This window comes from Oncorhynchus mykiss, chromosome 15, assembly GCF_013265735.2.
Source record: "Oncorhynchus mykiss isolate Arlee chromosome 15, USDA_OmykA_1.1, whole genome shotgun sequence".
In the NCBI taxonomy this organism is placed as follows: domain Eukaryota; kingdom Metazoa; phylum Chordata; class Actinopteri; order Salmoniformes; family Salmonidae; genus Oncorhynchus; species Oncorhynchus mykiss.
This window is the reverse complement of record NC_048579.1, coordinates 31,368,429-31,396,388: the sequence shown is the minus strand read 5'-3', so window position 1 is coordinate 31,396,388 and position 27,960 is coordinate 31,368,429. Positions and strand designations below refer to the sequence as shown.

The 27,960-nt window shown below is 41.6% G+C and overlaps 1 protein-coding gene across 6 annotated transcripts; it reads left to right on the top strand.

Annotated features, from left to right (window-relative positions):
- The first annotated feature begins 1 nt into the window (after position 1).
- maf1b (MAF1 homolog, negative regulator of RNA polymerase III b) lies at positions 2-27,942 on the top strand. 6 transcript variants are annotated; one of them, XR_005036083.1, is made up of 9 exons: positions 15,380-15,398; positions 16,380-16,468; positions 24,142-24,270; positions 24,510-24,672; positions 25,816-25,937; positions 26,030-26,149; positions 26,551-26,640; positions 26,803-27,305; positions 27,337-27,942. XR_005036083.1 is itself a non-coding variant. In XM_036944296.1 (8 exons), exons 2-8 carry the CDS (start codon positions 16,386-16,388, stop codon positions 26,825-26,827), a joined length of 732 nt encoding a protein of 243 aa, XP_036800191.1. In that variant the 5' UTR covers positions 2-95; positions 16,380-16,385; the 3' UTR covers positions 26,828-27,942. The 6 variants fall into 6 exon arrangements, 5 of the variants coding, with proteins under 5 accessions (XP_036800191.1, XP_036800192.1, XP_021418748.2 ...); XM_036944296.1 differs by lacking the exon at positions 15,380-15,398 and adding an exon at positions 2-95 and having other exon boundaries at positions 26,803-27,942; XM_036944297.1 differs by lacking the exon at positions 15,380-15,398 and adding an exon at positions 13,720-13,856 and having other exon boundaries at positions 26,803-27,942.
- The last annotated feature ends 18 nt before the right edge of the window (positions 27,943-27,960 follow it).

Below are 27,960 nucleotides of genomic sequence, written 5' to 3'. Positions count from 1 at the left end.
CACGATGGAGGGGACGGAATAAAGTTACACTGTTACATTGATGCTGTTGACCCAGATCACTGGTTGCTGCGGAAAAGGAGGAGGTCAAAAGGGGGGTGAGTGTAACCGATGTGAAACGCTATTTAGTGCGCAACACCGCTAACTAGCTAGCTGTTACACGTGCAGATAGCTGTTTTGTGTTCAGCTGCTCTTAATTTGAGCACGTGTTTCATCTGACCAATGTAAACCAAGCTCACATGGGCATTTGAGCATATAAACAACATGTGTATTGTATATTGTATTATTTACCCTAACATAGGTGATAGAATACTTTTGTGCCATTTGAGTTGGAACAATGTGTACAATGACCGCAGTGATAGAACACATTAGGTGGACCAGTGAGCCAGGTATAGGACGCAGGTGTAGCAATCGGGAGCAATCGGGAGCACACTGTGCACGACGCAGTTTCTGAACCCTCATAAAGCCTATCAGGGGAGGATTAGACGCAAAGTCTTTGAGCGATGGTGTCACTCTGAAGAATGTGCCAGTGTTTGAGGATCATGCGTTTTATCTGCCCTGCAGACAGGTTGTATTCAGTGAAAAAAAAACAACCAAAGCAGATTTCTCCCGTCTTTTTTGGTGAGGGGTACAGCTTTATCAGTCTCTCGTGCTCGCTTATGAGCCATGTTGAGGAGACTAGCACTGTAGCTGTGTTCGACTAACCTATTTTTTCATGATTTCAGTTTTAGTCTCAATTATCATTGTGTTTGAACTGTTTGTCCGATTTCTAAACTTTGCACGATCTATAAACTAATGATTATAAGTTTATAAACTACTTATAAACCCTTTACAAATCCTTTGAAACAAATGTAAATAATGTAAAGTGTTACTCTTCTGAAAGATTGTTAGAAAGATGGTAGATTGTTAGAAATCATGATGGAGATCTTGAACAAAGCATGTCAATATTGTCAGCATCAGTGGCGACCCGACAGAGCCCCACCTGTTTTGAGCCCCACATTTTTAGCAAACAAAATAAACACTTTTTTTAAACCTGTTTTGCATGTTATTTTGGCATTAATACGTGTCATATATAAATTTACAAACTATAGCATAAAGGGATGACAAGCGGATAAGAGGCAATCCGTAATTTCGATTAAGACATTAATGAGCAAGCTAGGATTAACGTATTCAATATATCTATTTTTTTTACACGCTTGAAATGTACAGCAATAGAATTCAGAACATGGGCCGTTCTTATAGTGTTCTCCCTGTACACCAAGACAGAACCTTAGGATAAATAAAGGGGGCATATAAGTATACAATGAAAGCTTTTTACAAAATTCAATGATTACATTTCTCTAAAACAGGTTATAGGCTACATGTGCACCACCAAGTCAGAACAATAGGCAAAATTAAGAGGGGCAAATAGACCAAATTATTACGGTGATGCACATGGGCTACTAACAGCTTACTACACAACATACACTTAGTATTACTTTCTCAGCTACAGTATACATTACTCCCTGGAATATTATATCACTTATGCAGCAACATACAATACATTTTTGGACTCACCTTGTTGTGCTGTGCTCACTTGAACAGGAAAAGGAAGGTGGCACAGTGGTCGTAAGAGCTTTCATTGTCTGCTTATATGCCCCCTTTATTTGTCCTATAATTCTGACTTGGTGTACAGGGAGAAAACTGTAGGCACCCTCATATTCTGAATTCTGTCGCTGTACATTTCAAAAGTGCTAAACAAATAGTTATATTGACTATGTCCGTCCCAGCTCGCTCATTAATGTCTTAACCGAAATTACAGATTGCCTCTTATCCGCTTGTCATCCCTTTATGCCATAGTTTGTACATCTCAATTGTCAATAGAAACCACATTTGTTTAAGCAAGTCAGCCATATCAGCTATGTTTTTTTAATTAAAAGGCAATAAATTAGGCTGAATTAACTGTTTCGCTGCCAGACAAGGCTCCGCTGATAGCCAGGTGTAGCAGTGGTGCAATGTTGGGACTGCTGTTGGGACTGCTTTATATAGGCCCTGTCACTGTTATAGTGCAATTAATGTATTGTTTAGTGTTGTGTTGTGTAGTGGCTTTGCTGGCATGCATCCCACTATTTTTGTCCCCCCCCCCACCAAGATTTATATGCTAAAATTGCAATTGGTTATCATTGATTTTTCTCTCCTCCAAGAAAATGCAATTAAGGTTGTTTAAGTAAGCCATTATAGAGTATATTTCGGTGCTACAGTGCCTTCAGAACATATTCATACCCCTTGACTTATTACACATTTTGTTGTGTTACAGTCTGAAATCAAAATGTATTAAATTGATTGTTTTTCTAACCCATCTACACACAATAGCAAATAATGACAAATTGAAAACATGTTTAAGACATTTTTGCTAATTTATTGAAAAATAAATACAGAAATATTTCATTTACATACATATTTACACCCCTGGGTCAATACATGTTAGAATCACCTTAGGTAGTGATTCCAGCTGTGAATGTTTCTGGTTAAGTCTCTAAGAGCTTTGCTAGACAACCATTATCAAGTCTTGGCATAGATTGTAAAGCAGATTTATGTCAAAACTGTAACTCAACCACTCAGGAACATTCACTGTGTTCTTGGTAAGCAACTCCAGTGTAGATTTGACCTTGTGTTTTTGGTTATTGTCCTGCTGAAAGTTGAATTATTCTCCCAGTGTCTGGTGGAAAGCAGACTGAATCCTCTCTAATTCCATTCAGTTTCTTATTTATACTGAAAAGCTTCCCATTATTTAAGGAGGAGAAGCATGCCCATCACATTATCAAATCAAATTGTATTGGTCACATGCACATGGTTAGCAGATGTTAGTGCAGAATGAAGCGAAATGCTTGTGCTTCTAGTTCCGAAAGTGCAGCAATATCTAACATGTAATCTAACAATTCCACAACAACTACCTAATACACACTCATCTAAGTAGAGAAATGGAATAAGAATATATATATATAAATATATAGATGAGCAATGATAGAGCGGCATTGGCAAGATGCAATAGATATAAAATATAGTATATTCATGATACAGTGCCTTGCAAAAGTATTCACCCCCTTGGCGTTTTCCTATTTTGTTGCATTACAACCTGTAATTTAAGTGTTTTTTTTATTTTGATTTCATGTAGTGGACATACACAAAATAGTCCAAATTGGTGAAGTGAAATGAAAAAATAACTTGTTTAAAATTAAAAAAAATAAAAACAGAAAAGTGGTGTGTGCATATGTATTCATACCCTTTGCTATGAAGCCCCTAAATGAGATCTGGTGCAACCAATTACCTTCAGAAGTCGCATAGTGAATTAAATAAAGTCCCCCTGTGTGCAATCTAAGTGTCACATGATCTGTCACATGATCTCAGTATATATGCACCTGTTTTGAAAGGCCCCAGTGTCTGCAACACCACTAAGCAAGGGGCACCACCAAGCAAGCGGCACCATGAAGACCAAGGAGCTCTCCAAACAGGTCAGAGACAAAGTTGTGGAGAAGTACAGATCAGGGTTGGGTTATAAAAAAAGATCTGAAACTTTGAACATACCACGGAGCACCATTAAATCTATTCTTAAAAAATGTAAAGAATATGGCACCACAACAAACTTGCCAAGAGAGGGCCACCCACGAAAACTTACGGACCAAGTCAGGAGGGCATTAATCAGAGAGGCAACAAAGAGACCAAAGATAACCCTGAAGGAGCTGCAATCTCCACAGCTGAGATAGGAGTGTCTGTCCATAGGACCACTTTAAGCCATACACTCCACAGAGCTGGGCTTTACGGAAGAGTGGCCAGAAAAAAATACATTGCTTAAAGAAAAAAATAAGCAAACACATTTGGTGTTTGCCAAAAGGCATGTGGGAGTTGGTGTTTGCCAAAAGGCATGTGGGAGACTCCCCAAACATATGTGTTCTCTGGTCAGATGAGACTAAAATGTATTTTTTTGGCCATCAAGGAAAATGCTATGTCTGGCACAAACCCAACACCTCTCATAAGCCCAAGAACACAGTCCTAATGTTTTTCCATCAGCAGGGACTGGGAAACTGGTCAGAATTGAAGGAATGATGGATCGTGCTGAATACAGGGAAATTCTTGAGGGAAATCTGTCCCAGTCTTCCAGAGACTTGAGACTGGGACGGAGGTTCACCTTCCAGCAGGACAATGACCCTAAGCATACCGCTAAAGCAACTCTCGAGTGGTTTAAGGGGAAACATTTAAATGTCTTGGAATGGCCTAGTCAAAGCCCAGACCTCAATCCAACTGATAATCTGTGGTATGATTTAAAGATTACTGTACACCATCTGGAACCCATCCAACTTGAAAGAGCTGGAGCAGTTTTGCCTTGAAGAATGGGCAAAATTCCCAGTGGCTAGATGAGCCAAGCTTATAGAGACATATCCCAAGAGACTAGCAGGTGCAATTGCTGCAAAAGGTGGCTCTACAAAGTATTGACTTTAGGGGGGGTGAATAGTTATGCACGCTCAAGTTTTCTGTTTTTTTGTTTTATTTCTTGTTTGTTTCACAATATAAATATATTTTGCATCTTCAAAGTGGTAGAAATGTTGTGTAAATCAAATGATTCAACCCCCCCCCCCCCCCCCCCCCCCCCCAAATCTATTTAATTTCCAGGTTGTAAGGCAACAAAATAGGAAAAATGCCATGGGGGGTGAATACTTTTGCAAGGCACTGTATGTAAACATTATTAAAGAGGCATTATTAAAGTGACTAGTGATCAATGTATTATAGTGGCCAATGATTTCAAGTCTGTATGTAGGCAGCAGCCCCTATTATATTCATGGCAGGGATTCATTGACGTGTGTGGGCTGGCCAAGCCCTCGAATGAAGTGCTCTGCAATGATGTTATGTGGGATTGCTGGAGAGAAAATATGCATTATGGAGATGCTTGAACTAAGTTGAAAGTCCAGAGATTGATATTGAGTATGACGAGTAGTAGTTTTGATCTCATATACAGGTCATTTGAATGTCAAAAACAATCACATATATCGTATACCATAAGCTGCTGTTAATTTTTTCCCAAACCTTGCTCCATCATATTACCACTAGAGGGTGTGAGAGCTGTTTACAGGAAAATGGTGACTGTCTTTTTTAAGGAAGGCAAAGACAGAACATAATTAGAAAATAACAAAACATACAGTTTACATTTTGATATTTGCATCATTAGTTACAAGTGACATTAGATATAGCCTATGCAGCAACCAATGTTTTAAAGTGAACAACACCCTCACAATTCCTGAACCTACACTATCCCTAGTGCATTCAATTGTACTGTATTTACTATGAGTTGCCTATACTGTGCTACATTGTTGTATGAGGTGTTGTATGTGCCTCACTAGTCTACCTAGACAAGGGGTGTTACACTACCCCCTCCGTCTTGGTAGGCCTAAAGACCCTGTTCCCATGCTTCACTGTATAGTAACGACCCCACACTCTTAGAAAAAACAGGTGCTATCTAGAACCTAAAAGGGTTCTTTGGCAGTCCCCATAGGAGAACAATTTGAACAACCCTTTTTGGATCCAGGTAGAACCCTTTACACAGAAGGTTGTACATGGAACCCAAAATAATTCTACATGGAACCAAAAAGGGTTCTGCCTCGACCCAAAAAGGGTCCTCCCATGGGGACAGCTACAGTGGGGCAAAAAAGTATTTAGTCAGCCACCAATTGTGCAAGTTCTCCCACTTAAAAAGATGAGAGAGGCCTGTAATTTTCATCATAGATACACTTCAACTATGACAGACAAAATGAGGGAAAAAAATCCAGAAAATCACATTGTAGGATTTTTAATGAATTTATTTTCAAATTATGGTGGAAAATAAGTATTTGGTCACCTACAAAAAAGCAAGATTTCTGGCTCTCACAGACCTGTAACTTCTTCTTTGAGAGGCTCATCTGTCCTCCACTCGTTACCTGTATTAATGGCACCTGTTTGAACTTGTTATCAGTATAAAAGACACCTGTCCACAACCTCAAACAGTCACACTCCAAACTCCACTATGGCCAAGACCAAAGAGCTGTCAAAGGACACCAGAAACAAAATTGTAGACCTGCACCAGGCTGGGAAGACTGAATCTGCAATAGGTAAGCAGCTTGGTTTGAAGAAATCAACTGTGGGAGCAATTATTAGGAAATGGAAGACATACAAGACCACTGATAATCTCCCTCGATCTGGGGCTCCACGCAAGATCTCACCCCGTGGGGTCAAAATGATCACAAGAACGATGAGCAAAAATCCCAGAACCACACGGGGGGACCTAGTGAATGACCTTCAGAGAGCTGGGACCAAAGTAACAAAGCCTACCATCAGTAACACACTACGCCGTCAGGGACTCAAATCCTGCAGTACCAGACGTGTCTTCCTGCTTAAGCCAGTACATGTCCAGGCCCGTCTGAAGTTTGCTAGAGAGCATTTGGATGATCCAGAAGAATATTGGGAGAATGTCATATGGTCAGATGAAACCAAAATATAACTTTTTGGTAAAAACTCAACTTGTCGTGTTTGGAGGACAAAGAATGCTGAGTTGCATCCAAAGAACACCATACCTACTGTGAAGCATGGGGGTGGAAACATCATGCTTTGGGGCTGTTTTTCTGCAAAGGGAAAGAAAAAAGGGAAGAATGAATGGGGCCATGTATCGTGAGATTTTGAGTGAAAACCTCCTTCCATCAGCAAGGGCATTGAAGATGAAACATGGCTGGGTCTTTCAGCATGACAATGATCCCAAACACACCGCCCGGGCAACGAAGGAGTGGCTTCGTAAGAAGCATTTCAAGGTCCTGGAGTGGCCTAGCCAGTCTCCAGATCTCAACCCCATAGAAAATCTTTGGAGGGAGTTGAAAGTCTGTGTTGCCCAGCAACAGCCCCAAAACATCACTGCTCTAGAGGAGATCTGCATGGAGGAATGGGCCAAAATACCAGCAACAGTGTGTGAAAACCTTGTGAAGACTTTGTTTGACCTCTGTCATTGCCAACAAAGGGTATATAACAAAGTATTGAGATACACTTTTGTTATTGACCAAATACTTATTTTCCACCATAATTTGCAAATAAATTCATTAAAAATCCTACAATGGGATTTTCTGGATTTGTTTTCTAATTTTGTCTGTCATAGTTGAAGTGTACCTATGATGAAAATTACAGGCCTCTCTCATCTTTTTAAGTGGGAGAACTTGCACAATTGGTGGCTGACTAAATACTGTTTTGCCCCACTAAATAATCATTTTTTCTAAGAATGTAGGTAGACTTGTCATTGGAGAAGTGGTTAGAAAGGGGTTTGGGGTTTTGCACTGCCTCGAATCGCTACATTTACAAATAGAGAGGCATGTGTACACGTAAGGGACTTACTGAAATGTTGGGACACTCTCGGGAACGGAGTGAATCGTGTAATGACGTGCTTTGGCAGGCTTAGTACTTTTGCCTATGGGCTGGGGTTGTATGAGATCATCTGGGATCAGCTTAAATCTTTGCCACTATGAAGAAGCAACACAGACAAAACTGATTATGCTAAGCTAAGTTACCTTATCAAAGCAATATGGCCTAATAATGTGTCCATGCAAAAATGACTGTATTGTGATAATCAGATTTTATGTAAAGCTGTTTGTTCATCAGGATTAGGAACGGAAAACGTTATAAGAATGAACACATTTTCAATAACTCTACAGTCAGATTTTTACATTTAAACAATCAATTTTGTTGGTCCAAAATTATGGAGTCAAATCGAAGTTAAAAAAATCTAACGGTCGCGAGAGCAAGATGAAACATCATTGCGGGAGCAAACACGAGTCGAGAGAGAAGAAATGTGGTTGAGCGAGCAGAGAACGGGTTATGCAAATTTAATTTGTAAATTTGCGGGTGTGACTTTGAGCAAGCAGAACTGCATTGCCACACGCAGTGAATTAGTTGAGCAGAGATTTTAAATCCCCCGTAGAAATACTTACTACATGTCAAGATTCAGAAATTACAGAGGGAAATTCTAGCCAATGAACATAGCCTGTAGCAGTCTACTGAAACGCAATTGGTCAGGTTTTTTGGACCAATCACGGCTTGACTGCTCTCAAACCAGATTTTTGACCACAGATGATGAAAGGTAGTGATGGGCATTCCGGATCTTTTCAGTGAGCCGGCTCGTTCGGCTCAGCTCACCAAAAAGAGACGTCTCTTTTGGCTCCCCAAAAAATATGTTTTGTATTTTTTCAAGTCAAACAGTTTGCGATAGTTTGACTATGGTTGGTGTCAAAACAATTCTAATTAAATTAATAAATGAAATCATAGTCTACCTTAACCACAATCTATTTAAAATGCATTGGTTTGTTATGAAAAAGACCGCTATTAAACATTTGCATTTAAAGTATAACTTTTGAATGTATATTAACAAAGTGCATATAAATCTAACCATTCAAAACGAATACAATCTGAACACCATAATATAATATTGCTCCATATCAAAGAAAAATAATTAACAATTAGCAAAACTGCAGAATCCCACAAATTGAAATAAATGTAAAAAAGAAGGATACTATTACACATGTGCATTTCAAGTATAACTTTTTTAATGTATATAAACAAAGTGCATATAAATGTAACAATTCAAAATGAATACAGTCTGAACAACATAATAATATAATTTTGCACTCTGTGTTGCTGTTTATGTCGCACTGCTTTGCTTTATCTTGACCAGGTCGCAGTTGTAAATGAGAACTTCTTCTCAACTGGTCTACCTGGTTAAATAAAGGTGAAATAAAAATAAATAAATACATTTGAGATTCTTCCCAGTAGCCACCCTTTACCTTGATGACAGCTTTGCACTTTGATGACAGCTTTGCAGCTTTGAATGTAAAAATGTTTAATGCGTTGTTTGGCAGAAATGTCTTCTCGAACATGTGAACTTCCATGTGCCTTGATAAAAACTTGTATGCCATCTGTAAACACATAGAATTGTTAAATTACGAGCCTAGTTGGTTTAGCCACAGAAAAAGCCAGCAACCTTCCCACTAGCCATGATTGGCTGAGATAATGAGTGGGCTGGACATGCTGAGAGATGAGTTGGGATTGGTGCCATATAGTACACTTCTGTCTATTTGAGCTGTTCAGTATGTCTAGGTAATCCTGTCTAGCGCAGCTTTTTTTAATGTATTCTGTGAGGAAAAAAGTATTTGATCCCCTGCTGATTTTGTACGTTTACCTACTTACAAAGATATGATCGGTCTATAATTTTAATGGTAGGTTTATTTGAACAGTGAGAGACAGAATAACAACAACAAAATCCAGAAAAACGCATGTCAAAAATGTTATAAATTGATTTGCATCTTAATGAGGGAAATAAGTATTTGACCCCCTCTCAATCAGAAAGATTTCTGGCTCCCAGGTGTCTTTTATAGAGGTATTTTATAGAGCACTCTTAAAGGGAGTGCTCCTAATCTCAGTTTGTTACCTGTATAAAAGACATCTGTCCACAGAAGCAATCCATCAATCAGATTCCAAACTCTCCACCATGGCCAAGACCAAAGAGCTCTCCAAGGTTGTCAGTGACAAGATTGTAGACCTACACAAGGCTGGAATGGGCTATAAGACCATCACCAAGGAGCTTGGTGAGAAGGTGACAACAGGTGGTGCGATTATTCGCAAATGGAAGAAACACATAAGAACTGTCAATCTCCCTCGGCCTGGGGCTCCATGCAAGATCTCACCTTGTGGAGTTGCAATGATCATGAGAACGGTGAGGAATCAGCCCAGAACTACACGGGAGGATCTTGTCAATGATCTCAAGGCAGCTGGGACCATAGTCACCAATAAAACAATTGGTAACACACTACGCCGTGAAGGACTGAAACCCTGCAGAGCCCGCAAGGTCCTCCTGCTCAAGAAAGCACATATACATGCCCGTCTGAAGTTGTCCTCTGAATCATTCAGATGTTCATTGGCAAACTGGATGAAAGTGTTGTGGTCAGATGAGACCAAAATGGAGCTCTTTGGCATCAACTCAACTCGCCGTGTTTGGAGGAGGAGGAATGCTACCTATGACCCAAAGAACACCATCCCCACCGTCAAACATGGAGGTGGAAACATTATGCTTTGGGGGTGTTTTTCTACTAAGGGGACAGGACAACTTCACCGCATCAAAGGGACGATGGGCGGGGCCATGTACCGTCAAATCTTGGGTGAGAACCTCCTTCCCTCAGCCAGGGCATTGAAAATGGGTTGTGGATGGCAACAAAGGAGTGGCTCAAGAAGAAGCACATTAAGGTCCTGGAGTGGCCTAGCCAGTCTCCAGACCTTAATCCCATAGAAAATCTGTGGGGGGAGCTGAAGGTTTGAGTTGCCAAACATCAGCCTCGACCCCTTAATGAGAAGATCTGCAAAGAAGAGTGGGACAAAATCCATCCTGAGATGTGTGCAAACCTGGTGGCCAACTGCAAGAAATGTCTGACCTCTGTGATTGCCAACAAGGGTTTTACCATTTACCAAGTACTAAGTCATGTTTTGCAGAGGGGTCAAATGCTTATTTCCCTCATTAAAATGCAAATCAATTTCTAACATTTTTGACATGCGTTTTTCTGGATTTTGTTGTTGTTTTTCTGTCTCTCACTGTTCAAATAAACCTACCATTAAAATTATAGACTGATCATTTATTTGTCAGTGGGCAAACGTACAAAATCAGCAGGGGATCAAATACTTTTTCCCTCATTGTAAGTGTTGCTCTCCACTTTCTGGAGGAGTGAGTTTTGAAATCATTGGGATTCAAGTATGATAGCTAAGGAAATTGAGAAAACACCTGTGATACATCTTCAAACTAAGGGCAACCGTGGCATCTGAATGATGTATACATGAATGATGTATAGGGAGGGGTAAGATACTCTAGCTAGCTACATTTTCAGATATGACACGTTTCTAATTTTGACAGAAAGACATTTGCTTGGCTAGCTATAGCCTAATGTTAGCTAGCTAACATTGAACTTGGTTGTTTAGCTACCTGCAGATTCATGCAGATACGTGTGTGGTAGCATAGGCTATGTTTATAACTATAATGGCACAAAAATGTGAGCTTTTTTAGGGCTTGAGTTCATAAACATTCATTTAATGAAGGGCTCATTAGGCTCAGATAGCATTATATATAAATGTTCATGCAGATCAAAGGTCTTATCAAATCCAGACATAATAATATGCTTAATGTGCTTTAAAAAGACACTTCCGGTTTGGGCGTGAAATACCAGATTACCCGGGAGAAAAGTGATTATTCTAGGGATGGAACATTTGTAACAATACCGGGAAAATATTCAAACCTAGTCTGTAGCTTATTCTTTAGATGTTCAGCGCTGGTGATGAACCATGATGTGCAGGCATAATCAAAGAGACCCTGAACACTGAAACATGCATGAGAGCATCAGCTGTTACGGACGAGTGTGTGATCACACTCTCCGGAGCCGATGTGAGTAAGACCTTTAAACAGTTCAACATTCACAAGGCCGCTGGGCCAGACGGATTACCAGGACCAGTACTCCGAGCATGCGTCTTCACTGACATTTTCAACCTCTCCCTGTCTGAGTCTGTAATACCAACATGTTTCAAGCAGACCACCATAGTCCCTGTGCACAAGAACACTAAGGTAACCTGCCTAAATAACTACCAACCCGTAGCACTCACATCTGTAGCTATGAAATGCTTTGAAAGGCTGGCCATGGTTCACATCAACACCATTATCCCAGAGATCCTAGACCCACTCCCATTTGCATACAACACCAACAGATCCACAGATGATGCAATCTCTATTGCACTCCACACTGCCCTTTCCTACCTTGACAAAAGGAACACATATGTGAGAATGCTATTCATTGACTACAGCTCAGCGGTCAACACCATAGTGCCCTTAAAGCTCATCACTAAGGTAAGGACCCTGGGACTAAACACTTCCCTCTGCAACTGGATCCTGGACTTCCTGATGGGCCGCCCCCAGGTGGTAAGGGTAGGTAACAACACATCCGCCACGCTGATCCTCAACACCATCATTAAGTTTGCTGATGACAACAGTGGTAGGCCTGATCACCGACAACGATGAGACAGCCTATTGGGAGGAGGTCAGAGACCTGACCATGTGGTGCAAGGACAACAGCCTCTCCCTCAACATGATCAAGACAAAGGAGATGATTGTGGACTACAGGAAAAGGAGGACCGAGCATGCTCCCATTATCATCGACGGGGCTGTAGTGGAGCAGGTTGAGAGCATCAAGTTCATTGGGGTCCACATCACCAACAAACTAACATGGTCAAAGCACACCAAGACAGTCGTGAAGAGGGCATGACAAAACCTATTCCCCGTCAGGAGAGTGAAAAGATTTGGCATGGGTCCTCAGATCCTCAAAAGGTTTTACAGCTGCACCATCGAGAGCATCCTGACTGGTTGCATCACTGCCTGGTATGGTGCGTGTAGTGCGTACAGCCCAGTACATCACCAGGGCCAAGCTTCCTGCCATCCAGGACCTCTATACTACTCCAGCCGCCTTACTCATAAACTGTTCTCTCTGCTACCGTAAGGCAAGCAGTACCGGAGTGCCAAGTCTACGTCCAAGAGACTTCTAAACAGCTTCCACACCCAAGCCATAAGACTCCTGGACCGCTAATACACATGCATTCAGGTCCGACTTGGCGCAGCCAGCGCCATCAATAAACGAGAGATATTTGCCAAATTAGCCACATTTACGTTTATTTAAATACATCCCATAACAAATTACAAAAACACTATTCCTTGTGTTTCCTATTTTATTTATTGGTTTTTAGGTTATTTTCCTAAAACAATGATTGTCCACCTCATGGTTCAGCTGTCGGAGATTGGAGAACTAAATGCATCAGGGTATTGCATACATAGGCCTATAGGCTTACTGTAGGTGTCCACTGTATGAAAATTAAATAAATTAAATATATAAAAAAATGGCCTATATAAAGGAAGAGATGTTTAGGCCTAGCCCCAGAGAGATAGATATGTTGGCGGCATGCTGTGACACGGACATGCATTTCTTTGTCAGATGGCTACTGCGTCTGCTACATAGATATATATGTATCTGAATATTTTGTATAAAGATAATCATTTTATTGTTGGATTATAGGAGTAACTATGGTAAGCCTGAAACATTCTTCCTTACCTCAAGTTCAACTGTCAGAGTCAGTTGGAACGCCGGTGCACATGGCATTCATATCATAGGCTTGCAGTAGCTAAAGCTTAATAATGTGTGGTATGATTGTGTGGTATGATTTTTATGTGTGGTAGTTTATGTGTGGCATGATTGCTAGTTAGCCTATTGCAGATCTAAACAAACAATCCACCTTCCAGTATTGTCACTATGAATGGTGGATAGAGGGCTGGATAGATTAAAAGTTAGCACACAGAGAACACTATGAATGCTGGATAGATGAAAAGTTAGCACACAGAAAAGGATACCGCATAATACCCTGACTACACCGCTCGCATCGTGTGCGCCAGCGTTGCAAAATAAATGTAGAAATCTATATTATTAAATTGTTGCACCCACACTGTTAGAAGTCAGTTCTATTTGTGACGCAGATCACACTGCAAGTCCTGCCTCTCCCATCTCCTCATTGGTTTATAGAAGCAGGTACCCACGTGCCATCTCCTCATTGGTTATACCCACGTGGGTGACTGAAAGTCTAACGAGGTCAGTGGCAGTAATGCACCTAATTTATAAAAGTTGCCAATCGCAATATAAAGTCAAGAGAAGAAAAAGCCTAGAAGGAGGAAAGATGACCAGAAACGATTTGGTTGACAGTTTTATGTGTGGATTAATTGTCGGAGTAGAGGACCTTGTGCATTTCAGGTAAAATAACAACTCAATGTTTATATCCCAGGACAAATTAGCTAACAACAGCAAGCTAGCTAAATATGACAAATTACCTAGCTAGCTAAATTGACATAAATGTTGAATGCTTTTCGACCTGTCCCTAAATTAATGTAATTGGGTCAGTTATTTAAATATTTTAACCTGTGTGTTGTGATCGCGTTTGTTGTGGGGGGAAATGCACTCCCTCCCCTGTGCCCAATAAATTAAAAAAACACACACACACACACAACCCTCCAAAGGAAAAAAAAGTTTGATAACCCTCCTCTACTTTGGACCACCTCTCCCCCGAATAAATTGCGATCTGTCCCTTACCACTGATGAAATGATCGGAGCTGACCCTATACTACAAGCTGTGTGGGTTCAGGTCTTGCAGTTTCTTCGCTTTTCTGACAGTTATTGAGTCTTATTTACTTGGTGTTTCATGATTGCAGGTAATCTGTAAAAATATTTTTCCCCTGTTGTCATTCCTGCCTTGTTAGAACAGACAAATACTGCACAGAAATCGACTGTGAATCAACTCGTTTTAGGCATTGTTATCATGCAGTTAAGGGTTGCCACTCAGCTTTTGTTGTCGGAAGAATTGATGCCTTTGACTTCCAACAGGGCCGTACGTCGCCTGTCAATCTAGAATTATTAAACGACACACCATTTTGACCAATCATAACCATCCGTGGTTTATAAGGACATGTCAGTCAGCCATTCAGAGCACTACAAAGCGACACTCAAAATAAGTAGGTGTGGTCTTTGACAATGAAAATGTAGTTCATGGTTTACAGTGGGCGGGGGTTAAATACAGTGGATTTATTACGTTTTCATCGACACTGGTGTGTGGTGTGCCTTCAAATGATCAGTATTGCTCATCAAACATTACACAGGGACTTTGCGAAGTAAACAGAAGCAGTGCAAGGGATCAAGTCGATAAGAAAAGGCGACTTGATCTGACAGAAACTGTAGCTAGCAAGCTAACGTTAGCGTATCTCGGTCAACGTAAATCTGTCAAAAGGGATGCCGCTGCAATCCAAGTCAGACGGATTCAGGGGTTCTTTGGATTTGATGTCTAATTTAATCGGCATAATAAGTTTTTCGATAAAAGCTTTACCGATAAATCAATCTCGTACGAATATCTTTTTAAATTGCTGAAGTTTAGGAACTAACTGCTCTGACACAGTCAGTGCTTGCTAGCTAACTTGCATAACAACAACAAATCTGTTGCTCGTCCTCGCCCGCTAAGAGAAACATAAGTGAAATTGGTAAAGACATTTCCGTTTCACAAAGAGCGTCGACGTTATCTTTGGTAAGAATAACGTTTATGTGAAATGTGTAGATTAGCTAGCTACTGTAGCCAACTACCTAGCAAGCAGAGGTTTAGTGGGGGATGGGTCAGCTAGACAGATGTATGTTATGATGTATGTATGTTAAGTTTGGTATAGTTACATGAGAGATGGAGGATACTTAAGTAGGGTGTTTGATCAGGGTGGATGGGTTGACATAATGCGAACGTCTAGCAACCCAAAGGCTGTAAGTTCCAATCTCATCACAGACAACTTTAGCAACATACTACCTTTTTAGCTACTTTATAATTACTTAGCAATTTTAGCTAACTTTTAACCACCTAGCTAGAATTCGTAACATGTATGTTTTGCAAATTCGTAACATAATACGAATTGTAATTCATATCATATGAAATGGGTGATGGGTTCCACAAACTGACAGTGGTGGAAAAAGTACCCAATTGTCATACTTGAGTAAAAGTAAAGATACCTTAATAGAAAATGACTAAAGTGAAAGTCACCCAGTAAAATCCTACTTGAGTAAAAGTAAAACTAAGTTTGGGTCTTAAATATACTTGCGTATCAAAAGTAAAAGTACAAATAATTTCAAAACCATTTTTTAAATGTATGGATAGCCAGGGGCACACTCCAACACTCAGACTTAATTTACAAGTCTGCCAGATCAGATGCAGATCAGATGCAGTAGGGATGACCAGGGATTTTCCCTTTAAGTGTGTGAATTAGACCATTTTCCTGTCCTGCTAAGCATTCAAAATATAATAAGTACTTTTGGGTGTCAGGGAAAATGTATGGAGTAAAAAGTATATTTTCTTCAGGAATGTAGTGAAGTAAATTAAAACGTTAAAAAATATTAATAGTAAAGATATCCCAAAAAACTACTTCAGTAGTACTTTAAAGTATTTTTACTTAAGTATTTTACACCACTGCAAACTAACCTTACGAAAAGTAAAATTTTACTAAATGGAGTATCTTGGATTTACTTCCAGAATAATACAAAATGCTCTGAGACCAGGTTGCATTCACATATTGCTGAAAACCTACTCCACTGGGCTAATTTGCTCAACCTGCCCCTGTCAAGTAGATTAATAACTACACCATAGGGATAACATTTTATTCATACACCCCGTTTTCCCACTAAGGAAGCCGTGAAAAAGTTCTTAAATGGCTGATGGACTGTCTATTTTAACATTTCCCTTTCCTCTCACAGGCAGCAATGAAACTGTTAGAAAACAGCAGTTTTGAAGCTCTGAGCTCTCAACTCTGTGTTGAAACGGGAGAGTCTCGCATCCTTGGAAGGTAATTACCATAACAACTCTAGACCAGCATCATCAGTCAAAAAAAAATGACCTTCAATCTAATCACTTATCACAAAGTGTTTTGTAACGCCTGCTTTACTGTTGCATGACGAACACATACAGTACCATTCAAAAGTTTGGACGCACCTACTCATTCAAGGGTTTTTGTTTCTTTTTTACTATTTTCTACATTGTAGAATAATAGTGAAGACATCAAAACTATGAAATAACACACATGGAATCATGTATTAACCAAAAAAGTGTTAAACAAATCAAAATATGTTATATTTGAGATTCTTCAAAGTAGCCACCCTTTGCCTTGATGACAGCTTTGCACACTTGCCATTCTCTCAACCAGCTTCATATGGTAGTCACCGGGAATGCATTTCAATTAACAGGTGTGCCTTAAGTTAATTTGTGGAATTTCTTTCCTTAATGCGTTTGAGACAATCAGTTGTGGCAAGATAAGAGGTTGGTATACAGAAGATAGCCCTATTTGGTAAAAGACCAAGTCCATATTATGGCAAGAACAGCTCAAATAAGCAAAGAGAAACGACAGTCCATCATTACTTTAAGACATGAAGGTCAATAAATACGGAAAATGTAAATTACTTTTAAAGTTTCTTCAAGTGCAGTCACAAAAACCAGCAGTGATGAAACTGGTTCTCATGACCACCACAGGAAAGGAAGACCCAGTCACCGCTGCTTCAAAGGATAAGTTCATTAGTTACCAGCCTCAGAAATTGCGACCCAAATAAATGCTTCAGAGTTCAAGTAACAAACACATCTCAACATCAGCTGTTCAGAGGAGACTGTGTGAATCAGACCTTCGTGGTCAAATTACTGCAAAGAAACCACTACTAAAGGACACCAATAAGAAAAAGAGACTTGATGGGCCAAGAAACACGGGCAATGGACATTAGACCGGTGAAAATCTGTCCTTTGGTCTGATGATACGGTCTGTGATTTATTTAGAATTCAAGGCACACTTAACCAGCATGGCTACCACAGCATTCTGCAACAATACGCAATCCCATCTGGTTTGCTCTTTGTCCCACTATCATTTGTTTTTCAACAGGACAATGACCCAATAAACCTCCAGGCTGTGTAAGGGCTATTTGACCAATAAGGAGAGTGATGGAGTGCTGCTTCAGATGACTTGGCCTCCACAATCACCCGACCTCAACCCAATTGAGATGGTTCGGGATGAGTTGTACCGCAGAGTGAAGGAAAAGCAGCCAACAAATACTCAACATATTTGGGAACTCCTTCAATACTGTTGGAAAAGTATTCCAGGTGATGCTATGAAAGCGACCTGTTGCACCCTCTACAACCACTTTGATTATTATTATTATTTGACCCTGTGGGTCATTTATGAAGGTTTGAATATCTTGGCCATGTAGTGTTATCTCCACCTGACACAGCCAGAAGAGGACGGCCACCTCTGAGACTGGTTCCTTTCTAGGTTCCTGCCTTATCCAAGGAGTTTTTCCTAGCCACCGTGCTTCTGCATTGCTTGCTGTTTGGGCTTTAGGCAACCCTGTTGTTTCTGTGTAGCACTTTGTGACATCGGCTGATGTAAAAAGGGCTTTATATATACATTTGATTGATGCGGGTTGAGAGAATGCCAAGAACGTGCAAAGCTGTCATCAAGGCGAAGGGTAGCTACTTTGACGGATATAAAATATATATATTTTAACACTTGGTTACTACAATTCCATGTGTTATTTCATAGTTTGTCTTTACTAATATATTCTACAATGTAGAAAATAGTACAAATAAAAACTCTTTAATGAGTAGGTGTCCAAACAGTTACTAAATGTACTGTCCTTTAGTAGGCCTGTGTGTGAACCGCAAGTGCATGGTGACAGATGGAACTGTTGGCTGCTACTACTACAGGATCAGCTGTTCATGGACCATAACACACCTCTCACCCTACCTCCTCTGTGGATGGTGCATGCATTCTGTGCCTCTCTTCGGGGGTGTATTTCTTATTGGGTTGATAGGCTGTATTTTTAAAAAGGCAAGATTAACACTTTGAGGCTCTCTGGGAGCGTCAACAATACCATAACCATACAGCCTATGAAGAGTAAAGTCAAAGCTGAGGACACTGCATATGTAAACACAGAGGTAAACAACAAACTGTCAGAATAATATGGTCAACTGAACTCCCACAGAGGTGTGTCTCTGTGCTAAAGATGTGGTGTAACAGTAGGAGCAGGGATTTTACAAAGGACTGTAGGTTGTGGAACCAGTCGGAACGGTGCAGGTGGTGGTGACTCCTTTCATGGTTCTGACCCATGGGGGCAGTGTGACCCAGGACAGGGTGTCCTCTGACAGGCCTTTGTGGCTATTTTTATACTGTAATGGAGAGTGGTATGGAGCATACACACACTCACAGCTGGGCACTGATGGTGTTTAGCCTGCTGCTTACTGGATTAGTACGGCCCATGATGGCAGCAGAGGCCAAGCTGGCACAATTTGACTCTGAGGCTGACTTCTTTCCACCCCAATTAAAAGCCAAAGTCTGCAATTACTCAGAAATATTCAACTGGACCCATAATGATACAAAACAGAGCATACAGTCTCATGTTTGAGGTTCACATTCTATCATAGTTTTCCATAGAATGACTGTTTCTGGATAAAAATGTTTTATTTAACCACAAAGTCTGTTACAAATAGGCCTACACACACACAAGCACATATCCTATATAGCAGGGGTGGGCAAACTTTTCGGCTCGAGGGCCACATCGGGACTTTGAAATCTGCATTTTTTGGGGGGACAAATTGTTTGTTAAAATCAAGTGGTACAGCTGTCTAAGGCAGTGCTTGAGGCATCACTACAGACCCGGGTTCGATCCCAGGCTGTGTCACAGCTGGCAGTGACTGGGAGACCCATGAGGCGACGCACAATTGGCCCAGCATCGTCCGGGTTAGGAGAGGGTTTGGCAGGCTGTGATTTCCTTGTCCCATTGCGCTCTAGCGACTCCTGTGGCGGGCCAGGTGCTAGCACACTGACACGGTTGCCAGGTGTACGGTGTTTCTTCTGACACGGTGCGGCTAGCTTCTGGGTTAAGCGGGCATTGTGTCAAGAAGCAGTGCGGCTTGGCTGGGTCGTGTTTCGGAGGACGCACGGCTCTTGACCTCCGCCTCTCCCGAGTCCGTACGGGAGTTGCAGCGATGGGGCAAGACTATAACTATCAATTGGATACCATGAAATTGGAGAGAGAAAAGATATTTAAAAAATGTAAGTGATTGAAGTGCCTGGCGGGCACAGCAGCGCCTCTTCAACCTCAGGAGGCTGAAGAAATTTGGCTTGTTACCAAAAGCACTCACAAACTTCTACAGATGCACAATCGAGAGCATCCTGTCGCCTGGAACGGCAACTGCTCCGCCCACAACCGTAAGGCTCTCCAGAGGGTAGTGAGGTCTGCACAACGCATCACCGGGGGCAAACTACCTGCCCTCCAGGACACCTACACCACCCGATGTCACAGGAAGGCCATAAAGATCATCAAGGACAACAACCACCCGAGCCACTGCCTGTTCACCCCGCTATCATCCAGAAGGCGAGGTCAGTACAGGTGCATCAAAGCTGGAACCGAGAGACTGAAAAACAGCTTCTATCTCCAGGCCATCAGACTGTTAAACAGCCACCACTATCATTGAGTGGCTGCTGCCAACATACTGACTCAACTCCAGCCACTTTAATAATGAAAATTGGTGGAAATTGATTATAAAAATATATCACTAGCCACTTTAAAAAATGCTACTTAATATAATGTTTACATACCCTACATTATTCATCTCATATGTATATACTGTACTCTATATCATCTACTGCATCTTTATGTAATACATGTATCACTAGCCACTTTAAACTATGCCACTGTTTATATACCCTACATTACTCATCTCATATGTATGTACTGTACTCGATACTATCTACTGCATCTTGCCTATGCCGCTCTGTACCATCACTCATTCATATGTACATATTCTTTATCCCTTTACACTTGTGTGTATAAGGTAGTAGTTTTGGAATTGTTAGGTTAGATTACTCTGGTTATTACTGCGTTGTCGGAACTAGAAGCACAAGCATTTCGCTACACTCGCATTAACATCTGCTAACCATGTGTATGTGACAAATACGATTTGATTTGAAGTAGAGGTTTATTATTATTGTTAAAGGGACTGCATAGGTGTAAACAGATACTTTAGCGAGAGATAGCACTTGTGTAGCAGAAATATGCAGAAAGTAGTTTAACACATTTTATTGAAGGGAAACCGTTAGTCTTGAACTTTTTTGGCAACATAGTGATATTCTTATACTGAGCAATGAGGAATTAAACTACAAAATTCTAGTCTTCTCCCATTTTTTTTTTTAACCATTGCTCCCACCCACAAGGTGTATAAACACATTAGATTGATACAAAAAAAATGTGAAGAAAATAAATCAAGTGTAATTAGCACATGTAGGACAGTATGTAAGTGTGTGTGCATGGACTTTGCAGATGTATTTCTCACATGTGCAGCACATAGTATTTGTTTTACAGTCCTTCTTTGGGGGGCAGAATTGGCATCTCCTCCTCTTGCCTGCCCCAGCTGCAGCCTCAGGTGGATCAGGACAAGATTCAGCCCCCTAAACAGCTTTCACAAGCGCTGCAGAGGCTGCTGTGCGGGGGAGGCGCTCCCTTCTTTGAATGTGTGGGATTACAAGTGCCTTTCCCAGCTGCTCCAGGAACACCCTCTTGTTCCGCTTATCAGGCATCCAGGTAGGGTTGATCTTGTTCCATATCACAAAGGCATTGTATGAGGACACAATGATGTTATGGAAGATGACCAGGGGCCAGCAGGCTGTCATCCTCCTGCAGCTGTAAGTTCCAATCAACTTGTCCAGGCCTCCCTCCTTTGTTGTGGTTGTAGTCCAGAATGATGGCTGCCTTCCTGTCCTCACGATCACTTATCTCAGCCGTTTTGTTCAGTGTGCTCAGGAGGACCACATTCTTGTTCCTCTTTGGGAGGTAAAAAACTAGAGTGGTGATGGGGGAGAAGGTCTCTCTCCCCCTTGTTGAGGAGTGCAGGGGGAGTTCTTTCTAACTGCCAACCATGGTGATCTTCCTCTTTAGGAGCTGTTGGCTGACTTCATAAGAAGTGAAGAAATTGTCACACGTGACATTGTGCCCCCTCAGTCCATCTGTCACATCAAGCACAACCCGCATCCCCTGGTTCTTCTCCGGGCCTCCACTGGTCGGCTTCCCTATGTAGACTTGCATCTTCCAATCGTAACTGGATTGTGCATCACAGGCCACCCATATCTTGATGCCATACTTTGCTGGCTTGCTGGGCATATACTTCTGCAAAGGACAGCAACCTTTGGACAAAAGAGATTACTATCAGCAATTAGTATCAATGTCACAGAAAACAATCACAAATCAATGATTTTACAGCAATATATAATAAAATGAACAGTGAAAATCACATTTCAGATATGAAAATAAAAATGTACCTCTGAATGGAACCAGTTGCTCATCCACTGTTACTTCAGGCCCAGGGTTGTAGAGGTATGGCAGAAGCTCCACCCACTTCTCCCAGACCTCTCTTATGGCTCCCAGTTTCTCTCACATCTTGCACGTCTTGACTCAATGCTATCAAATCGTAGCATTCGGAAAATCGTCCTTCCACTCACAGCATCTCAGACACTACATGTAGCCCTTCGCCTCGGGAGCTATACACAACTGCTAAGATTAGCAGCCCTATGTAGGCACGCAGGTCAATCTCATCCATTCTTTTCCAGTTGTCTCCATATTTACAGAAACTCTTCAAATTTGTGATCTCCAGGAAGATTTTTTCCGATGGCTGGTGTGATGAACTTCTAGAATGTTGAGCCGATGTCCTGGGCATGGGCAACTGCCTGTCTTGTGGGCCCTGGGGTCATTCTTACGACATTTTGTGCTGCCATCCTACCCTGGTTGTCATGGTGACAAGGACCAAGTTATATTTTTGTCAAAGAACAGCAAAAATGTCCCTTTCAGCTTGGGGGATTTCTTCCTCATCTGAAGATGATGCATTGTGCTCTGGGTTGTATTCTTTCCCATAGTCTTCAGATACCTCCTCCTCTTCTAAATCATTGTTCTCTTGTTCCTCCTGGGTATCTGAAAAAAATCAGATCTGCAACCTGTTGGGCACTGAAACGTGCACTTATGACTACAGCAAAGATAACCTTTTTATAGCCTCTGACTGCATTCCCATTAGTAAACAATGCTTTCAATAAATGTTAATTTTGTTTTTATTTTGTCTGAACTTGAGTCGTGTTTTTTCCTGGAGGGATGATGCTGCACATGCACAAAGTGTTTGTGTGCTACTGATTGAACTCAGACAAAATAATCTCTATTTCTGTGTGTGTGTTTGTGGTGTGTAAATTATTTTATAACTGGCGGGTCAAAATGACCCTAAGACCATCTTTATTCCCCAGTGGGTGCAGCTTTCATAGAAATATGAACAAAGGTGATGTTTCACTTTTTCTAATGTTGGGGTCATGCTAGGAAAAGTCATATAATTTCAAGTTGATAAAATATTATTTTGGGGATTTTCTCTGCTGTTAAATATAGTGGCGGGTCATTTTTTACCATTACACAAGGGTTAAGCTAAAGTGTACTGTTAGCTAGCTGGCTGGCTCCTTAGCGGAGGTTATTATTCGTTTCCCAGAGCGGTTTGCTTTTCTAGTTAGAGCCTAATGTTAGGCATTGTTGTCACTTTGTTCGTTGTTGTTTAACTAGCTAACGTTACGTGACGTGTGTACAACACCCATTGAAAATGGCCGGTGTCAGTAAATGTCTGCAAAAAAGTGTAATGAAATTGTTGCTAGTAGAGCTGGTTAGACTGTTTTATGTTATCCAGAGGTGAACAAATCATCGGCCACAGCGTCAAGTGTGCGCTCCTAGAGCGAAACGAGATGGGTGGGGCTAAAGCTTTAGAGGGTGTGATCGATGCGGGATGGGTGTAGACAAAGAGCTCTTCACTAGATACCAAAACATTCAAAGGCCATTTTCTCAAAAGTGAGTTTACAAGTTGATCAACTTTCAAGGCAGAATTACTTTCCTCAAATGCAGTATATGACATACCATTTTGTAGCTCAGTCTCCACTTTTGATCCAATGTATAAAAAAAAATGTAAACACCATTTCACATTTTGCTACATAAGACCTACTCAATCCAGGTGGTGAGTCCCATTTGTCTGTTAATGGAAACTAGCCAGTCATGTGACACTCACCCACCTGACCTTTGCCCCTTCCTATAATTAGACTGGGCCACAGTGTGTCTGAGCCAGAGTTTGAGTTGCACAACCTCTTCTCTTGCATAGCTACGGTTGGGGGGGGGGGGGGGGGGGGGGGGGGGAAATAAACATGACCAGACCCTGCACGACTCCCTCAACCTAGTGCCATTCCATCCACATCCCTCAAATGGAACTCAATGAAACAGACAACCGAGACTTGTTCAAAGCAATAAACACAAAGAAACATACAATGTGGGAGGGCCAGTAGATGAGATACTGTACGGTTTGCATTATTGAATTAGGGAGATGATTAGTTTGAGACAATACCCATGTCCTCCGCAGTCAGTAAATGAATGGAAATGCCAACAGTTTAACTCTGGGTTTTGTCTCTCTCTTTAGGATCGAGAGCTACTCCTGCAAGATGGCTGGTGATGACAAGCACATGTTTAAGCAGTTCTGCCAGGAAGGGGAACCACATGTCCTAGAGGCCCTCTCGCCCCCCCAGTCCAGCGCCACGAGCCCACCCCAGTAAGGACCACAGCCACACAATGTTTTCATAACACGGGTCTGATCACTAGGAATGAAACCGATACCAATGGGGAGGGACTACCTGTTTTTGTTTTCCATTGTGAAATGTTTTCCTACAGTGCGCACTAATGAATACTACTCTGTAGATACTGGTGTTGTATCGCACTGTCAGTTGTGGCACGTGAATGGATAATCTTTTTTTCATCTCCATCTCCACTCATCTCCATTGTTTTGCGCAGACTAGGGAAGAGCAGTGAGGATGGTGTGAACCCTCTGAGTGACAAGTGTTGCAGGAAGACATTGTTCTACCTCATCACCACGCTCAACGAGTCATTCAGGCCCGACTACGACTTCAGTACAGCTCGGGGCCACGAGTTCAGCCGGGAGCCCAGCCTCAACTGGGTCAGTAGCACTACCTCCGTTCCTCTCATGATTAGACCACATTGGGATGACTTTAAACCAGCTCAATTAAAACAGCTGTTCAAGGCTCATTTCAGAATTGCTCACATACAGATGCTCTGAATCCTCCCATGCAAGTCCCGGGAGCACATTGTTACAAAGCCATACACATAAGGGGGAGATGGTGAATTTTCTACAAGGGCCTTATGGAAAATCACAGGCTGTAAGATAGAGGTGTCAAGCTCAATTCCTGGAGGGCCGTGTGTCTGCTGGTTGGTTCCTTTTTATCACCTTTCAGTTTGTCTAATTAAGACCTCGACAACCAAGTGACTTATCAATAACCTTTCAATTATAACCTAACTAATAAATCATCTTAATTGATCAAACAAGTACAACGGAGGCCCTTCGGGAGTTGAGTTTGACACCGCTGCTGTGAAGGCCTTTGCAGACCGGACGATTTTAGCCGTAGGCTCTGGCAAAGTTCTCGGTGTCAGATTTGTTTTGCCTTTGTCGTGTGGCTAGTGTTACGAGCCGATCCCGGTGACTGACCAATAGGAACATGGCCGGCACAGAGTATGCACACAATAATACGATTATTGTGAATAGTCAAATTTGTATAATAGTTTGATTGAAACTTTTGCATGCTGTGCAAGAATAATGATTTCCCTAATAATCATCTTGTTTAGGCTACCTGATGGGGTTTTGAGGAATCTCCAGTCCAAATAAAACGTTATACCACCATGCGACCATGTTATTTTGGGGAAGCCGATTTTTGATTCTGAGTTCGGACAAAAAGTTTTGTATGTGAACTTTTTCTAAGATGTATTCTTTGTTTTTCCAAACTCACTTCACTCGCGCATAAGCATAGACTGAGGCTTTCGCTGCTGGTGTTGGCACATGCCCAGGGGGAAATGCACCGCTGACAGCCTGTATCTGCTGACGTAGCCTCGCAAGCCAATTGCAGACCTGAAGAAAGTCGTACAATCTGGCCAGGTTGATGTCAAGATTTTAATTTGGTAACGTCGCACAGTGACGTGATAATCGCAGAAGTCTGAATCCGACATACAGCAAAGGCCTTAAAGAGGTCTATTCATCTGTAAGGAGAATGAGAAGTTGTAACGATTTGTGTACCGTGCCTCCATCCAGGTGACGAATGCAGTAAACGGCAGCCTGTACTCATCAGTTGGAGTGGAGTTCAACTCCCTGGGGCCAGAGCTGTGGAACTTCATCGACCAGGAAATTAGCCTGCAGGAATGTGACATATACAGGTGTGTGTGAATGTACATGTACAGTGTGTTTTCTGATTCTTGTTTGCTGCCTGTATATGAAGTATATTTATATGTCCCCTCTTTGTCCTCAGCTACAACCCTGACCTGGACTCAGACCCCTTTGGGGAGGAAGGCAGCCTCTGGTCCTTCAACTACTTCTTCTACAACAAGAGGCTGAAGAGGATTGTATTTTTCACCTGTCGCTCCGTCAGGTGAGCAGCCATAGCGGACCTCACTCTGTCTCCATGCGATCTTTGACAAAAGAGTTTGTTAGTTCTTACAGCCAGTATGAAATAGTTGGTGGCCTGTGGATGAGAAAATCTGTCTTGCGTTGCTGGTATGAATTGCTCACACCAAACTAGCATATTCTACTGTTTCTGGGGGGGTGGTTTTCACTATACAGCAGCAGGAGTTGATGGTGCTTGATGTGCTGAGGCAGCTAAAGCCCGTCTGGTCTCATGTGGTATGGGAGTGTAATCCATTACCAGGAGGACAAAAGGCTAGGGAAGGGGACTGAACAGATCAACTCCAAAAGCAATTTGTCAACCAGAGAAAACCGATGTACCGCTATGATTGAATAAGGAGTCATGATATTTCTGCTTTATTTCCAAAGTGTCCTGAGTGGCCGCGGTTGTCTTGACAATGAGTTGGACATGGAGCTGAATGATGATGATGAAGAGATAGAGGGATTCACCGAGGACAGGTGGGATCGTTTTACTATAGTAATGTTACTACCGGCTTATACTCTAGTGCACATATGGGCCTCTGTCTTACATATATAGTTTCATCAGTGCATGGGGTTGCATGTGTGTTTTGTCTAGATAGAGACATGATTGACACTACCTTGTTCTCTCCTTGTCTTCAGGTTCCCCAAAGCTCTCTGTGTCTAACGCTCTCCCGATGGAAGACAAGCCCATGCAGGCCGATACATCCTCCCCATTTTTTATTTTTTTTCCCCTCTTGTCTCAATGTTTTGTAGAGCCTGACCCAGAGAGCCATTTGCGCATTTAGAGGAAGGATATCCCCGACAAGTGCATGTTTCACATCAGCTGGATCCAAACCATACCGTGAACGACATTTTTGAAATGCCCATGGTTTCTTGTCTTCCTTTTTACTGTGATTTTTATCCTCCATCATGGTCCCTGACTTAAGGATTGACCCTATGCCTAGTTTATGGTCAAGAGAGACCATGGACAGCTAACCCTGACAACCTAACCCTGGTTAATGGTCGAGAGAGACCATGGACAGCTAACCCTGACAAGCACATTTTATTTTATTGAAGATCCCAGCAATCACTAAGTGGAGATGATTAAGTCCACAGTTCAACGCCATCATTAAAGGGGAGGGGCTAATTGCATCACTGTGTAGGTCCAATCTCACGCTGCCACACTGGTTAAAGGGTGGTACAACGAGAGCCAATCCGATTGTCTATCCAGCTGATTTCCATTTGTGACTGCTTCCTCCGAGGTGTGGCTTTTATGTTCGACAGTGACGTTACTGTGAGAACTGAACTTTCATAGCACTGCGTTTTTGAAACATGCAGCATTTGTAATGGAACCTCGTAATATGTTATGTTGAATCTACTGCAAAAAAAATGATCTAATCCAATTTTATTTGTAAAAGAAAATGATTGAATATCTACTGCACACGACCTTCTGTGGATGTGAACTTGAGATGGCACTGCCAAAGAGCAATACAACATATCACTTTCATAAGACTCACGTCTATCAATAACCATATTCCCTCTGCATAATGTTTCCCTTAGATTACCTCAATCATGTCGTAAAAAACTGTACCCATATTCCACTGCTGCAATCGCACGCATCCATTTATTGTATGCTCTGTTAAACCTGAAAGGCTTTGGTTTGAGGAGCTACTGAACGCGGGCAGCAAAGTCAGTGATATTTCCAGTAATTGTTCATGTTCTACAGTATTTTTAGGTTAAAATACCCTGATCTGTGACCTGTTTTGATTAAACTGTGAATAAAGTTGTTTGAACCAAAACGTCTTGTCAGAGAGGAGT